General features: G+C 32.8%; 1 protein-coding gene across 4 annotated transcripts in view; it reads right to left on the bottom strand.

Annotated features, from left to right (window-relative positions):
* Gas2 (growth arrest specific 2) overlaps nucleotides 1-17,181 on the bottom strand; it is a 124,335-nt gene that overhangs the window by 98,102 nt on the left and 9,052 nt on the right. For all 4 annotated transcript variants that reach the window (XM_047518379.1, XM_047518376.1, XM_047518377.1 and 1 more), the window contains exon 3: nucleotides 7,427-7,548. In XM_047518379.1, coding sequence (XP_047374335.1) covers nucleotides 7,427-7,548 — 122 coding nt within the window. The remainder of the gene's footprint in view (nucleotides 1-7,426; nucleotides 7,549-17,181) is intronic.

Raw genomic sequence — 17,181 nt, forward strand, 5'->3', positions numbered from 1 at the left:
TGGAACACTACTTTATTTTTCCCTGTATATTTTGACTGAGACTTTTTGAGTGCCTCAATTAAAAACAAGTTTCAGAAATATTTGCATAAGAGAACAGAAGTATAATGAAAATTTTCCTCTAGCATTAATAATCAAAGTAAATATTTTAGTAGTTTAAAAATTCTTTTTCATCTTCACAACTCTATGTTGGTAAATATAAAATTTGAAATTTACAAGAATTCTGTTGTCAAATTTGGAGAAATTGATCAAGTTTCTTTCATAAATGGAAGTGGATATGGAAAGATTTTCCACAGAATAGCTGTGATATAAGGAGTTCAGATACAAAGATGACTTGCTTTTGGTATTGGCTACTCCTTTGCACAACTTCTGTCCTCTGATGAGGTCCTATTACACAATGAAAAAACTCTTACACTCTTGTCATGGGGAAGGGTAGACATGAAGGGAAAGGTCAGGCTGGGAGTTGAAGCTCCCTGTCCAGAAGTAGAAAATTTATGGATTACCCCCAGTTGGTATTCTCCTGGGCCAGGATATGAAAAGAACATCAGTTATACTGGACATTCCTGGAACCACAACTATGTCCTTAAACATCTTACCTAGCCCCAGAGTGAAGACCTTATATTTTAAGCCAGAGCTGACAACCTCCACCAGGTGTCAAAATATTTCAGCCTGTCCCAGTATAGATGTAACTACAGTTCCAATCTCAGCAAGACTCTGGAATTCCTGGCAAACTAGTTACATAGCCTCAATGCACACTTAAAATCTTGAGAACCTCTAAGTGTATGATGGCAAGGTTTTTCTCCATCTATGTAGTAGTTTCAGGGAATGTTAGTTTGAAAAGAACAGACTGTAATGTTAAATTTGGCAGAATTAATGAACTCTGACTGTAATAATAAGATGTCTTGAATTCTCTGTGCTAGCATGGGTGGCCAGGGATGATCTTATAAAAATTTCCTAGATTGGTTAATGCATATGTAAATCTAATGCTAGCCCACCCTCGAGGACACTAAAAAGCCAGAAATCACTTAGTGTAATATAGAGGAAGGAATTCAAAACTTGGAGAAGAAAGAAATGCTGCATTCAACTTATAGTGAATACCTCAGCTAAGCCTATTTTTTATTACATCACTTAGTGAGGCCTAAGAGACTCTATTTTTCTATTTTTTCTATGTGGGACTTTTTTTTCCTCAAGAAAGGGACAAGAGCAGTTCTTGAAAAAATACAATTATTTTTAATGTGAATGGAGATTTTTAGGTGGGCTGAATAAATGATGGCACTTAATTTCCTAAGGCAAGATGGATATGGAACCAGAATACAAGACATTCCAATCAGATCTGTTAAAATGACCTGCACCACAAGAAATGTAACTGTTTTATTAACTATAGGCCCTTAGGGTATAAATAGAAAGCCAACTCCTCAAAGTTTTTGTTTCATTAATAAACAAACAACAATAACAATAAAATATGAGATCTTCTGATAACCAAATTCCCAGGGTAGAACCAATATACAGACACCAGATCCAATGAAGAAGGGGCTACAGTAATGACTTTGCCTTTATGCCTTTATTATAAAGGCAAAGCTTCCTTGTAATCTTTTTTGCAGGAATTTGAACTGCTCATTATGCATTAGGAAGAAGGGAATGCTTTATGAGGATTAGGTGATAGATTTTTTTTTTAATCAAAATACACTTTACACTAACAGTAGAACATATTTGAATGTATCAGAGGTTATTTTTGTAGTTTTTTTTTTTTAAGTGTTTAATTAGCATAGATATTTCTCATCAACTGTCAAAATTGTTATTTCCTGACATGAGTAAGTTCTTAGGTTATTAAAGAACCAAATATTATTTCATGCCTTTGAAAAAAATTGGAGATTCACACTAATATTCATAACCTGAATTGGCAACAAAAATAAAGTCTACCATATTTCTATTCAATCCAAACAATATAAAAGATCAATGAGACTTGAAACACAGCAGGAAAATTATAAGGAAGTAACAACTTTAATCAGAATTAGTCTTACAGATGTGGTCTTTTCACTGAACTGTTATCAATCTCTATTCTGGTACTTGGTTTGATGTATTAGTCCTAATTTGAGTGAACAGAAAATTACAGAATCAGTTTGCACATGCTTGACAGGGACAACAGAACTCTCACTATCCAGAATACCAACTCAAGGTCTGTGACACGACAGGGACTCTGAACATTTTTAATATCCCCAAATCATCAAACTCCTTTACTGTGTTATATTTCTCTGGTTCAATCTGAGAGGACAGGAATTATGGGCTGAGTAGATAGCTTTATAAAACACATGCATCCAGAAGGCAGAGGGTAAATCCCTTGAAATCCTAGGAAGCAGTTCTGACTGCTAGATGAAGTTTCTAGTTTCAATCGTAGGGGCCAAGCAGTAACATTGCTTACTTAGTGAAGGAAACCATGCAAATGCTCCTAATTTGCTAATTTTTGTCTGATAGAGACTGAATTTCTAAGAGAGGACACTAGGACTGTGACCTTGAAGTATTTGTCATGAATTCATTGCCATATGATCCTCTTGGTCATATTTTTTTTAATTATTCTCTGCATTATTTTATCATTGAGTAGAATTGCCATATATGGAATTAGTTCAATTAGGTCTGAAGATCCAGGAAAATTTCATAAGAATATCATTAACTCCCTATCATGAATATTTTCTAATTATTATTTCCTTTCTCAATCTGCACCTATAGCCCATATCAAGTCTTTTACGAACAGTTGACCTTGAGTGAAAAAAAAAGTCAAATTCCTTCTCATATTATTCTGTACGAAATAACAACATATACTGTGGTAGCACTGAAGCCCCATTTAGGCATATCTCGATAAAACAGTACAGAGAAGAAACACTGCTAGTGAGAAAAACATTAATTCAGACATTCAAATGTCTGATTTCAGGGTGAAAAACTTGGCCAGTTACTCAGGCACTAGAGAAATGGTGATGAGGGAATTTATTTTTATACTGGAAAATAATTCATTATATTTAAGGATTCTGGATACTTATATTTTATAAATCCCAAGGAACTGCACTTTACTATTAACTTTTCCATTTGTTTTTCTTTTTTCCTTAAATAGCAACATATTCATCAAAAAATCTTTTTTTCACCTATATTCTCTATATCTCATCACTATTCACTTTGTTGGTTTAATCCTAGCATTATTTTACATTTTGAACATCTTATATTACTTAAGTGACATAAAATCATCTTAGTTGTGTAGTTAGATATGAATGATTCCAGATTAATCAGAGCTGAGATTTTTTTTTTTCTTTTCATAAAAATTCTTGTATCACTTTCACCATAATCTCCTGGTCTGTCAGCGGTATCAGCAGAAAACAAAAATCTCTAGATTTCTCTGAATTCCATCATGTTAAAATGTTCTCTAAACAAAAAGTGCTATTGATTTTTTTTTTTTTTGAGAGGAAAAACTCTAAATCTTTATGTTTTATTTAATTCCCATATATATAGTACAACATCCTGAGGTCTTGTTATCTTGCAGCCTGGAGAACTAAGTATTCCAGATGGGCAAGTGGATGACGGGCATTCTATCTGACTAGGATGTTCTTTCCCCTGAACAAGGCCTAGATTCTACATTTGGATGGTGAATGTTCAGTCCCGTCCTCAGAGAATAATGTAGCATTCTACTAGGTAACAGATCTTTTCTTCTTCGTGTGCTTCAAACCCGATCTAACCGCTCAGGGCCCTTTGAAATCAAAGGAAGCGCTGAACCCAGAGAAATTCTGATGTCTGAGACAGACAGTCTCAAAATAAATGAGATAAATGAAAAGCAATTTTAGAGGGAAAAGCAAGGTCAACCCCTTTGAATATATTGCCCTGTGTTGACATTGCAGTGGTTGAGAGAGTCTTGTACACAAATCAACAAAGCTGTTGGTGGTGAAAAAGAAAGGGGTTAAAAAACAATAAGGGTTTCATTCAGTTGAACTCTATTTGGACTAGGAAGTGCAAGGTCATGCATAAATGTAACAATTACCCTGTCTTGATTGGAGATGCCAAGTTTGAGTCAATTAGCTAATAGGCATAAATTCTCAAGTTGGACTTGATATTTGTGTTGGTTTTATTGTCTTACAGGATATTAGAAAGATTTGATTCATTTATATTTTGTCATTAAAGATCCTCATCTCCAAGAATATTAAGAATAAGAGTTATAGTAAATTTATCATACATTAAACTAACCAAAAAAATTTTGCATTAAACCGCTGTATACCAGTCTCAGATGCTTCCATCCAACTATTGCTGAATGTTAAGTCTCTGAATGAAACTCTCATGCAAAGGGAGAAAATGCCCACCATGTAAAGGCTAAATGAACTACTCACAGTTAACACACCTAGAGAGGTTATTTTTGTCCATTGATGTATGAACAGAAAGAATCTTAGAATAATTTATTTAAATTTAGAACATTTTATGAAACCAGAGAAGGATGTAAAAGAGTCATGGTTTTCTAACTAAAATGTTAAATATAGGTTGTCTAACACATTAAAATGGCTTTCAAATATTAAGAGAATTTAAGTCATTCTTAGAACAAACATACTACACATGTACTAGGTGAAACTTATTTGTCCAAAAATGTTATTTCCACAGCTGTCAAACCCCTACTTAACTATCCATCAGGAAAACTAAAAACACATCTATGAAAACAAGGAGATGAGAATTAAGCTGCTAGACAATTAGAGGCTCCTGTGATATGACTTTGGGTGGGAACATGTTTATAGTTGACTTTTTTAAATAATTTTGTTTCAACATCATTCTATACAAAGTTTATTGAAACTAATCAAGAAGGTATTGATCAGTTCATCTTATTTTACCATCATTGTTCCTAAACTTCACTATGCCAAGATGGAGAATAATATTCTCTCTCTTTATCTCTCTCCCCGCCCCTTCTCTCTTTCTCTCTTTCCAACACACACACACTTTTGTTTTGTGGGAAATAGTCAATCCATTGTTGTAAATATAGACTTTGATTTAATAATAACAAAATCTTTCTTCTTATTATTATTTTATTTTTTACAGACTGCATTTTGATTCATTGTAATAACATAATCTTTTGTAATACCTATGTTGTTGGCATTTTTTATATATTAAAGCACAGGTTATTTTGATTTAATCTGCACACACTGGAAGGTAGTCATGAAAGATACAAATGCTGCCAAGGACACAGAAGGTAATTCAATCAAAAGTAACTGTGTCAGTTCTGAACTCAGGTCAAATTTGAATTTTTGAGCACTGAAAGTGGGGACATAATGGGTATTTTTAAACCTGCTCTTGTTTGAATGAGCAGTTTTATTTTTATACTAAAATAAATTTACCATAATCAGAATAAATTTTAGCTTTAAATTCAATTAAACAAAATGCCTAAGTCTTAAGAAAGTATTTCAAGTTTAATAAAATCTTGCTGCAATTCTATTTAGAATTAAAGGAAATTTTTCTGTTTCTTTTTATGCTTTATTATAAAAATCATATAACATCTAAATAAATGTTTTAAAGAAAAACAGTTATAAAAACCTTGACCCAGAAATATTCTCCTCATTTTGTGTTACAACGGAGATTTGGGGCATGTATCTACATATTTGTGTATAGCAATGCAAAGTTATTGTTTTCTTCTAGTCCATCTAAAATGCTCATCAGGTTCTCAACACTTTTTCACATAGGGAAAGGAGATGATATTTATCAAGATCCATTTTTTGTGCCATATACATAATTATGAATCTAATTTTATAGGAAACTAAGACTTCCAATTTTATAGGAAATTTCATTTTACAGGAAACTAATATTCAGAAATAGCCAATTAATAAATAATAAAATTAGAACTCAAGCAAAATGGATTCAAGGTCAAAGACTTTGAAGTATAAGCAAATGCTAACATTTGACAGCCTTGTGATCACACCTTTATTTGGACATCTATTTTTCTGCTTTAAGAAGTAAGGGTTTATAAAACAAAATCACAGAACTATATATTAGTCTTAATAAAGTCTGTTCTTTTTTCCATTAAGAATTCAAGTAACCCTGACCCCAAGGCAACACAAAGGTTTCTAAACCTCTGCAGTAAGAAGGTAAGGTTTTCTTCCTCTTTGTTTACTGCTTCACTGTAAACTTTCCACATACTGTCCTGCTATTAGGCATCAGATGTCCTCATCAGCAGGCTGAAGTAGAGGTCAGTTACAGTACAAGGGAAAACACAGCAGAAAAATAATTGGTATTCTAACATCAAGCTTGACAGGAAATGTTTTCATAAAGTTTCTGCATGTCTGTGTTACCCAAAGTTGACTAAAAGGAAGCAGCAATAGGCTTGGAAATTAGAGATTCTGTGTCAAATATTTCCTCATCCACTTACTAGGCAGATGATCTTTCACAAATCTGTATCTATCCAGTGGAAGGGGAAAAAGAAGAAGGCAGTAGTTACCAAATTTTGCTGAACATTAGAATCCTCTGGGGAACTTTTGAAAAACTCTCCAGTCTTGAACCTCATGGGGATTAAATCAGAATGTTCAGGCATGGTAACCAAGTCTCAGTATTTTTTAAAACATTCATACAATTCCAATGTACAACAAAGTTTGGAAGGTACTGAACTAATATAATTATAGAGCTTCTTTTAAGATCAAGATCAAGAAAAGTGGGGTGGAGGAGCAGTTGTATATTACACAGTACTTTACAGGGTGTTATAAACTGTATCTAAACTAACACACACAAAATCACTAACTGTTCTGCCAGAGTTGCAGTTTTAGGGTATTTTTGGTGTTGTTGTTTTAAGTTTCCTTCAACATTTTTTTAAATCATTTTTTACTTCTTTTCCTTCTCAACTAAGAATTAAGAAAAAGATCATCTGCCTTATTTACCTCAGAAAATATTAAACATCATAATTTTATCCTATGTTTATAGAAAAGAATCTTAGGACTAATGCACAAAAAGGAAATATGAACCCTTAGAAATATAACAATAACTCCAAAGGTACTTAGTTCAATTCTACTACTCATTTAAAAACAACAAAAAATTGCACTCCAGATATTTTATTCCAGTAGTCTGCCTTAATATTTTTGAAGACATTGACATATTTAGTAAATCTTCCTTGGTTAGATTTTATGTATTGCCTGATGACACAAATTATTTCTCTGCTATTTTAGCTTAATACATCAGATTCAGCAAGATTATAAAGCATACTCCTTTAATACCATCATTTTCCATAACCATCTAGTTAATTAGACTTACCAAAAGGCTAATGACATTTATATAAATAAAGTGCAAATAAAGTGTTACCTCACTACAAATACCTTCTATATCAACTTTGTTGTTTAATACAAACGCATCCATTTACAATAAATTCTCAAATTACACTCAACTATAACTGTAATCTGCCTCTCAGTAGTGACTCCTGTACTGGGACCTGTACCTTTGAGGGCTTGTTAGCATCCATGCTCTCTTTGAATTTCTCCTGAACAGTTGCTGCAAGTTGACAGAGCAAGGCACCATTATCCAACTTTTCCATAAAAGTTTCTGCTGTAATCTCCTTCCCTGAAATAACCAAAAAGGAATGTTATAAAAACATTATCATTCCCAAACACAAATGTCAGATCTGTGCTACAGAACATATTTTACACTAATATTTTCACTAACATTTCTATTACAGTTGAGAATAGGACTTAAAGAATGATTTCATAAGACAAGAATTTAACATAATAAATGGTTTCTTAAGAATTTCTTTTTAAAATGTTTTCTCAGTGCATTATAGTTGTACATAACAGTGGGGTTCATTTTACATACTCATGCATGGATTGAATATAATTTGTTCTACTTCAGTCCCAAGTAGTTCCTCTTTCCCTCCCTTCCTCCCTCTATTCCCTTTTATTGTACCAGCTTTCCTTCCATTCATAGTTTTTAAATTGATGCATTGTAGATATATATAAAGGTGGAATTCATTGTGGTATATTAATATACATACATAGCATAATTTGGTTAATTTCATTCCACAGTTCCTCCCTTTTCAAGTTTTCATTTGGGTGCAAGAACCTAAATATTTTATTGTTTTCATAATAAAGTTCTAACTGCATAAAAATTTATTTCACATTAAAGGTGATAAATGATGTCCTGGGTGAAAGAGCCCCATCATTTCACAATCAGGGGAAATGAAAACCAACTAGTGAATGAAACTCGAAGAACCAGCTTTACCAGGGATTACACAATTTGGTCTGACTCTCAGTTCTCATCCTCAGTAGCCCATCCAATTACCATGGCCCACAAAGGAGAGCTGGTATTTTTGTGTTAGGAATATATCTTCTTACAAGAACATCACACATTTCTTTTCTTTGATTAAAATAAATCCTTGCATATAAAAATATCAACCACCATTGGCCACTTCAATAGCATGGCCAATGCATAAGAATTCATCATTAAAGTTTGTTCAACTTGCTTAAGAAAATACATGTAAAATAAATGCAAATGATAAATCCTATAAAAATCATTTCCTTTTTAACTATTCCCTCTTCCTACTATGTCTATAACTGAAGAATTATTAGAATCAGATCTCTGCTTCATCTTTTCTATCCTCATAACTATCTCCACAGCTTCAAGAACTGCACTTACAAGCAAAGTTCACAACTCATTCACCACCAACATTTAACTGGATCTCACTTAAAAGCCATTTTTTTCTTTTTCTTATATGGCCACTGAAGCATATTTCCTTTCTTCTTCTTTTCTTTCATTTTGTAACCTTTATTAAGATATACTGCATGTGTCTTACCATTTCCCCTTTTCAAGTATATAATTCTCTGACTTTTTGTACTTCATGAAGTTGTACAATTACCACCATAATGATAGAACATTTTTATCATTCCCCAAAGAAACCCTATACCCTTTAGCTATCAAAGCTTAGTCCTCCATCCTCTAGCCAGATATATAAACCACTATTTGCTTTCTTAAATAACTTCCTTAAAGCTCTCTCCTTCACTTGGCCCTTTATTTCTCTAAGATTTGGATATTTTATTTTTGCATCCTTTATTTTCCTATAACCCACAATTCAAAAGTCTGGTAGATTCAAGCTGCCTTCCAATTCTCATGTCATAATATCAATAAATACCTTTAAGAACTGAAACGTAAACCTCCAACAAAAATATCAATGGCTATTCCTTGTGTGCTCAATGTCTCTTTCCAGTGCATACCACATTCACTGATAAATTAATATTACCGAACACAACTGTCACTGGTTCATCCTTCCTCAGACACAATTATTCCACAGTTTCTAATCTCCTCCTCTATCAAGAATATGAAATCTGTGCACATAAACCTGACATGCAAAGGTGTTTCCAAGTCTCCCTCTAGTCTAACATCTCTGTACTCTCTCTCATCCATGGTCCACAACCTACTTTCAATGTTCCCATCAAAGCCTTCTGTTTTTACTGTCAGGTTTCTGTTCCTGGCATGACTCTGCCTTCAGAATTCTACCTTCCATCTGCCTGGCCAATTTCTACCTTTCTTTTAATTACAGTTCCAGAAAGAGTTTCTCCCGGTACACAATGATCTGTTTTCTGTATAAGCCATTCTCACAAATATCCTTTGTTTGGGTACATATCAAACGTTTTGATTGTGAGCAACATATTTCATATAAAGTTCTTGTCTCCCCTAGTACCATGTAAACCTCTTGAGGTCTGCCTTTTTTCACTTTTCTACAGAGTTAGGCATAATGCTATTCACACAGCAGGCACCTAGTCAATGGGTTCTACCCAGTGGGTTAATTAACAAATGAAAAGATAACAAACACCCTGGGACAAAACAGGTATTATTTTGGTGAAAAGTAGTTAGGTTAAAAGCAAAAAAAATAGAAAGTATTTTAAAGTTTTATATTGACATGCTCATAGGCTTATGTATTTTTATTTTTAATCTTCAATGCAGGGATCTCAATTCCATGTACACTTAAGTAAACACACTGGAACCACAGATAAACTACTGACTCAAACTGACAATATCTAATAGATTTAAAGAGACATCTGTTTAAAATGATTTGTGCCCAGTTTTATTGGGGGAAAGGATGGGTAAAGAAATAAGAACTACTTTTTTGTGTGTGCTTCCCTCTTACTGGGTAGTTCACATTTTCACCCAAAGCTAGGGTAATGACTTCTGCAGGTGGCAAAACATCAGTAGCTCCAAGTTCTCAAAGGTTAGCCTGGGAAGAGCTGCTTCTACATCAAAACTGTACACAGCTCAGCTCACTTCAAAAATGAACACAGTAGTCTCAAAATACAAAAAGTCAGCAAAATAAATTGTACTGTTTATTCCCCATGTGGACCTGTATTTGCTAACAAGGCTGCTGTTTTGCAAACTGGCATGAAAAATTGCATTTGAAAAAGTTTCTTAAAATTCTGTATTCAAATGCATTTGAATTTCAAAGTAAAGGAGGTAAAATGTACACAAACTGTTGAATAACTCTTTTATGAGACATTTATAAGATTTCCTACATTTGGAAGAGAAATTTGGGTATTATTATTTCATGAAGTTCCATGGCAATTTAAAGATTCCATTCATAATTTTGAGTGACAATTACAATAAATTTAAACAAACTTGTAAAGAAGAAGAAACATAGCTTTCATTAAAAAGCCATTAGCAATTTACCAAATGGTATGATTTTTTACTTTTCATACTTTGTACTTAAAGATTTCTGGTTATCCAACTTTTTATGAATACTAGAAGAAAGAATTTTACATTGAACATCTGTATCCAATGAAAAATATATTAGGTGTCAACTTTCAATTCTGTATGTTTTATAGCTTGGAAAGGTGGGATTTTTTTTTTTTTTTTTTTTTTTTTGGCTAAAACAGAGACAGTTACATACTTTACAGCTGAAATGTACTGCCTCAAATGAAGGAAAAATGCAAGACTGCAAAGTTAAAAAAATCATATATAATGTATTTTCCATCCATTAAGAATCATTAAATACGCACTTAAATGTACTATATAATTATAAGAAATCAGTCCTAATCTTTATGTGAGATAATATATTACTTTACTCTTTATTGTATTACTATTATCAATTGCACTTAAAAGAAAACAACAGAATATAAAACTAGTTCAATTTAACCATACAAATCCATAAGAACAGGTTGCGAAGAATCAACTACAATTTATCAAGTAAAAGTCATACAAAATTAAAAATCTCTGTTAAGCAGAATCAGATCTTCTTTGAACTGTTAGCTGACTTCATATTTCCCATTATTAGTATCAGAAGCAATGTCATTCTAAAACAAGAGAGCTATTTTTTTTCTAGCCACATCCTTTCCTTGTTGTTGACAAGTTTAGGGAAATAAAGGGCAGTGAATAAATAAAATTAAATCATTTCGTAGTAATGAATTGCAACTGGGTTGTAAAGATCATTGGTTTGAAGTTTAATCTGAAATATGCTCATCTGAAAGTACTTCCTTTACCACCTGCATTCATAATTATGAACTTTGATCTTTACAGCATCAATTCAGTCATGACTGACAGCTTATCGGTAGACAAAGATTAGGGAGGTTGATTAAATATTGTGTTAGTCATTTAAAATATTAAGGTTCAATTACAGGAAATAAACATCTACCAGAAATCTTTTGTTAGGCAGCTACAACCAACATGCATGCCCATCCACATCAGTGCATTCCTTCCAGAAATATATTTTCCATAATTTCCATAAGGACTATCAATCTATAAACTATTTTAGACTGAAGCCACCAAGGGAAAAATTCATTTAATCTTCTCTGATGCTAAGAAGAAAGGTTTACTTTTCAATAAATGAGTAGTACTTAATTTTTACAGCTATGACCACACCTGATTATCCTTTGGGTGTTATGTACCAGGTACTGTTGTAAGCACTTTACCTATACATGTGTTCATGTATTTAAAAACTCTTCTTATAAAACTCTGAGTGGATGTTATTATTTTATTCTTTTACAGATAATGAAAGAGGTATACAGATTAAGTAATTTGCCTAAAATCACACAGCTCATAGAATAATCTGACTCTTTGACCCAGGCATTTCAGGGTCATAGTCTATGATTTTAACCATTATGCTTGACTACTTAAGTATTTGCACAATACACAAATGACTCTTTTCCTAAAACAACACATTCTCATTAATGTGATTATCTTTTCTCTGTAAAAACACCTACAAAAAAGCTTTTCAGGAAAAGAACAGTTTGGGATTAAAGATAGTGGGACTGAAAATGAGTAGCAGCCTACCTGGCAGTTTGGAGAATTCAGGCATGTTCTAATATTTGATTTGATTTGCTGCAGAAAAGAACTGCTATGTTGTAATCCCTAAGAATGAGCTGATTATTTTACTATTAAACTCTACTTCTATTCTCAATGTACCTCTCAATTATAATTTACTTCTGTAGTTGAAGAACACAAACACAAATTCTTTTCTGTCTTAGCCCAAATTATTCAATATTTTTAAGACTGACTTTTGAAGATGGTGAGATAGCAAATAACTTATTTTACCCAGAAACCCCAGGCGAGTACCTACTCTATGCTGATCCACAAATGTGTATCCTTCATTTATATAAAATGCACTCATATTTTTAAAAAGTTGATTCTATTACAAAAGTCAGTAAGAAACAGGCACTAACCACTCTGAAAAGTATCAACTTATGAACATGATATAAATTTTTTTAAGCTAGCATATCACCCTTCTTAAAGAATTTTTACTGATCATACCTACAACATGGAAACCTGCAGGAGAAAGGGTGTTAAGAAAAAAGAAAAGAAAGTCATTCCAAACTTATCAGACAACAACTCCAGTAAGCATGCGCTTAAGTTTTAATGACAAAGGTATTTTACTGTTTATAAATTACTGGAAAATGGAATCATTACATATTGATTATATTAAAGTGAAAACAATTGAAATTTTTTATGTGCATGTAGAAAGATCAGAGAAGAGAAAATCACCATGACCTCAACTGTCATAACAGATCTACTAAATAAAAGTAAAGTTAATTCAGCATAACTTTGTTTTTAATATATCTTATAATTTGTTCAAAGTTCCTGAATATACAAACACAAATGCCTTCATTCTAAATATTTACAGTCTTTAAAAATAATGCCAGTGTTTGATGCTTAACAACTATAATCCTTTCTGAAAAGTATACTCCCATGTGATTCATATAATATTGCTGGATAAAACTCATAGAAGGCAAAGTAAAGCATCATTTTCAAATTATTAAAACGTAAGTGCAAAATTTACAATTTGAACACACTTATGTCAGTATATTCATTTCAAAGTCATCCATCAACAACCATGAAATTACTAGAATATGCCTAATCTTCTTGAATGATAGTTGATGACTATACAAGGGAACTTTTAATTTAACAGCCTCCTGTTTCCTCAAAGCAAAATTAAATTTTTTCCAAAAGATTTATTCGTATAATCATTTGATTTCCTAAAATGTCCTGAGGACACTGTTAAATGACAAATGAGCAATGATTAGTTCATAAGAAGAACAAAATAGTAGCCCTTTAGGGAAATAAATATGGATAAATAAAGATAGAATAAAGATTCAATGTATACATTGAATTCGAAACAGAGTACAGTGACCAAATAATCTTTTTATGTCTTTTCTGAATGTTTGTCATAAAATGGGATCATCCCAGCAGTTATAAGAAGACATACTGGGAGTACAAAGAGTATTTCCCATAAAATCAGTAGATTTACCCAGGAATAGGTGAATAGTCAGAAAATGTCTCATGATCTCATGTGTCATTTATCATGCTGTCCCCCACTGAAATCCCAGGTCCTGTGACTATTCATTGACCTTCATTAGTAGACTTATAAGAGCTAGTATTTTACATTCTAATATTTAAATTTTAGTTTGCCTGACAGCTTACTGTTGTTTCTTTAACTCTAAGTCTGAGAACCTAAAGTAGTATTTATCATTATTACTGATTAATTAAGTATATAGTACATGAAAGTTACAGTGAAATACCTATATTTTGGGCATGAATATGAATATTGGTTTATGAACCACAGAAATCATTTTCTTGTTAATCTAATCATATTTGTCCTTCAAAAAAATCTGAATACCAATTGAGCATTCTTTAAAAGCTACCTTTTTTCAATTGATATTTAATATGTAGGATCAGAAATATCTGCATTTATAGTTTGATTAAAACTCCTTTGGATAAATAGAAAAAGAAAAGTTTCATTTTGGACAACTACACCAGAAAGAAGCAGGAAATATTTCCATAACACAATGATAAAGTAAGATCCCATATCACAACAGTAAAACCTAATTTAAGGCTTTAATTTAGTATGCAAATTTCTACTTCAAGGTGAAATTCAAATACTTTCTATGGAGAAAACATTAACTTTGAAACTACTTTCAAGACATCTCCAACTTTCAAGCAGATAAAAAGTAAGACTTGGAAAGAGAACAGCATGGTAAAAACCTGCAAATATTTCTGAAGGGACAAAATAGCCAGTAATAAATAATTTTAAAATTTACCTTAATGATTCCATTTCCAGAGTATGTGAATACTAAATGTACATAAGAAAATTACCTAACATGGCCATACATTTATTCCTCCTCTCCTTGTAACCACCATTTTGGTACTAACAGTTTCCTATTTCCAAATGTTTTACCACTTGAAATAATCTCAAGTTATTAGGCTACTTTCCAACTTGCCATGAGGGTAATCACTTGAAGTTCATTATCATTCTACTTCATATAGACTCAAGAGAATTCAAAGGTAATACTTTACTACATGTATCTTGAGATTCGTTCGGGAGTCTGTTCCTGAGAAAATTCATAAGCCATCAATTGCATTTGTCTTACAACTACTAAAATTAAAATAAAAAAGAACAATCTTATTCTTCAAAAGAAGGTCATTCCTTTCTATAAATCCTTTCCTTGTTTATGCATATCGATGACCTCAATTGCCCTCTTGGGTCTCAACAGATGGATTTCTTGAAAACTTAACTTTTGGGAGTGGAAAAGATATTAGAGATCATCTACTCCAATCCCTCATTTTATGGTTGAGGACACCGAGCACAGAAAAGATAGCTGAGTGACTCTGGGCAGGTTTCCTATGGAGTTGCAGAGCCAGAACCAGAAGCCAGGTCTCCTGACTCCCAGTTAGGAGCCAGGTCTCCTGACTTTTAATCCAAGGATCTTTCCATTACACACACTGGCTCTCTTCTTTGAGACTGTCTTGGGCTGTCACACTGATCAAGCTACATTGTAAGTGATCACATTCACTAAATAAAATGCCTTTGATGACAAGTCATGGGACATTGGAGTGTCCCTGTAAAATCAGGCTATCCTCTAATTAGTCACACTTCCCCTGCCTGGAAATTTCAATGGCTCTTCATTGATTGTATCGTAAATTGTAAGTTCCTTAATGTGCTACTCAAAGCAGTATGTGATTTAGATCTAAAAAGTCTGATGAAACTCTCTCTATTGTGTTGATGGTAGCCTTCATTTATTTCTTCCAAATTGTTAAACTCCTTCCTGCCTCAATTCCCTTTCCTTCCACAAAGACTCTTACTCCATGCTTTGTCTTGCTAGGTACCAATCATTCTTTAGCTCTCACTTTAAATATAAGCCCCTTGAAATTTTCCTCAAGCCCTTTGATATTTTGCCCTACCCACACCCCATTTCACATTGTGATCGCAACTTCAATATATTTGGGTTTATCAGTCAATTGGATTTACATATTCAATTACCTATATAATGTGTTTCTTTGCTAATCTACGCCAAGCTTTGTAAGAATAGGTACTATGTCTATTCTTAATCACCTGTACTACAATTCAGAATGTGTCTGAAACATATTTGTAATAGTTATTATTTACTGGTTGATTATCATGTTACAGACCATAATCTAAGGGTGATAATCTCATTCAAACTACCACCAAATCTTTAAAGTTGGTATTAGTATTGTACAAATTTTACAGATAGTAGAACTGAGGCAGTTTGCAATAAGACACACAGTAAGTGATGAAACTGAGTTGAAATGACACATTCTTATTCTAGAGTCCAACACGGCTGGGCTCACACATTTTTCTTGAATTAATGAATGACTTTATGCACTAAATCAAATTAACAGTTTCACTGAACTATATAAATGGAGTAACGTGTTTACTATATGCCAGGCACTGTTTTAAGTATTATATATATTTATTTACTTCCACAACAACCTGTAAAGTAGATAATACTTATAACTATTCTATACACGAGAAAACAAGGCACAGAGATGTTCAGTAACTTGCCCGAGATAACACTTGTAGAAATTAACAGAGCTGGGGTTCAAATGCCAGCAGGTATTTCCAGAGCCTGTAATCTTAATTTCTTGTACTGCCATACACGTGATAGTTCATATAAGAAGACAGACAGTTGAAAGTTAATGAATTGCTAATATAAAATCATTAGTGAACTCTAAAGTGATAAAAGAGAAAAATCCATGTTTAAGCTAAAATAACTACATCTGATAGAAATAAAATTCCTTCTTTGCATGGATGAATTACTAACAGACGGTAACTCCCTCCTTCTGGTAGAGAGGACTTTACCAAAGAGTGAAGGGAAAGGTCTTGCTGGGGGGTGTGACTGGATTTCTGACTCATTGTCCCTTGAGCACCTTTTGGAATACCACAGTTTATGTACCCTAATTTGGTAGCTCTGCTTAAACTCTGAAAAGCTGCTAAAATAGGGTGCACACAGTGAAGAATAAACAAACACCTAACTCTAAGATAAAGAGGAGAAAATAAATAAGAATAAACAAAATCCATGCAAAAATTCACAACCACAGCAAGCAGGGAAAAACCTTGTTAAAATGTGCTAAAACCTCACCACACCAGGCAAAAATTTCAGGTGGACAGGGTGCTTTTTATTAAGCTCTTCAGTTTCATCAACTAGAAAGTGAAGATAAGAACACTAACCCTAAAGAATTCCTTAAAGAATAAAGCCATGTTGGCAAAATCCCTTTAGCAAATGACAAAGTGCCTTATAAATTTTGCTTTTACTCAATATTCAAACTTACATCTTATAAACTATGTAAGCATCCCTTCCTCAAGATGTAAATCAATTTTATTCTACAGGGAAAATATTAGTGGAAACAGTACAGGTATGTATACTATGATCATTTAAATGTATAAATCTATTTTGCAAATGGTAGAAATTTTATCCAGTCAAT

The sequence above is a fragment of the Sciurus carolinensis genome, chromosome 11, assembly GCF_902686445.1.
Source record: "Sciurus carolinensis chromosome 11, mSciCar1.2, whole genome shotgun sequence".
Lineage (NCBI taxonomy): Eukaryota > Metazoa > Chordata > Mammalia > Rodentia > Sciuridae > Sciurus > Sciurus carolinensis.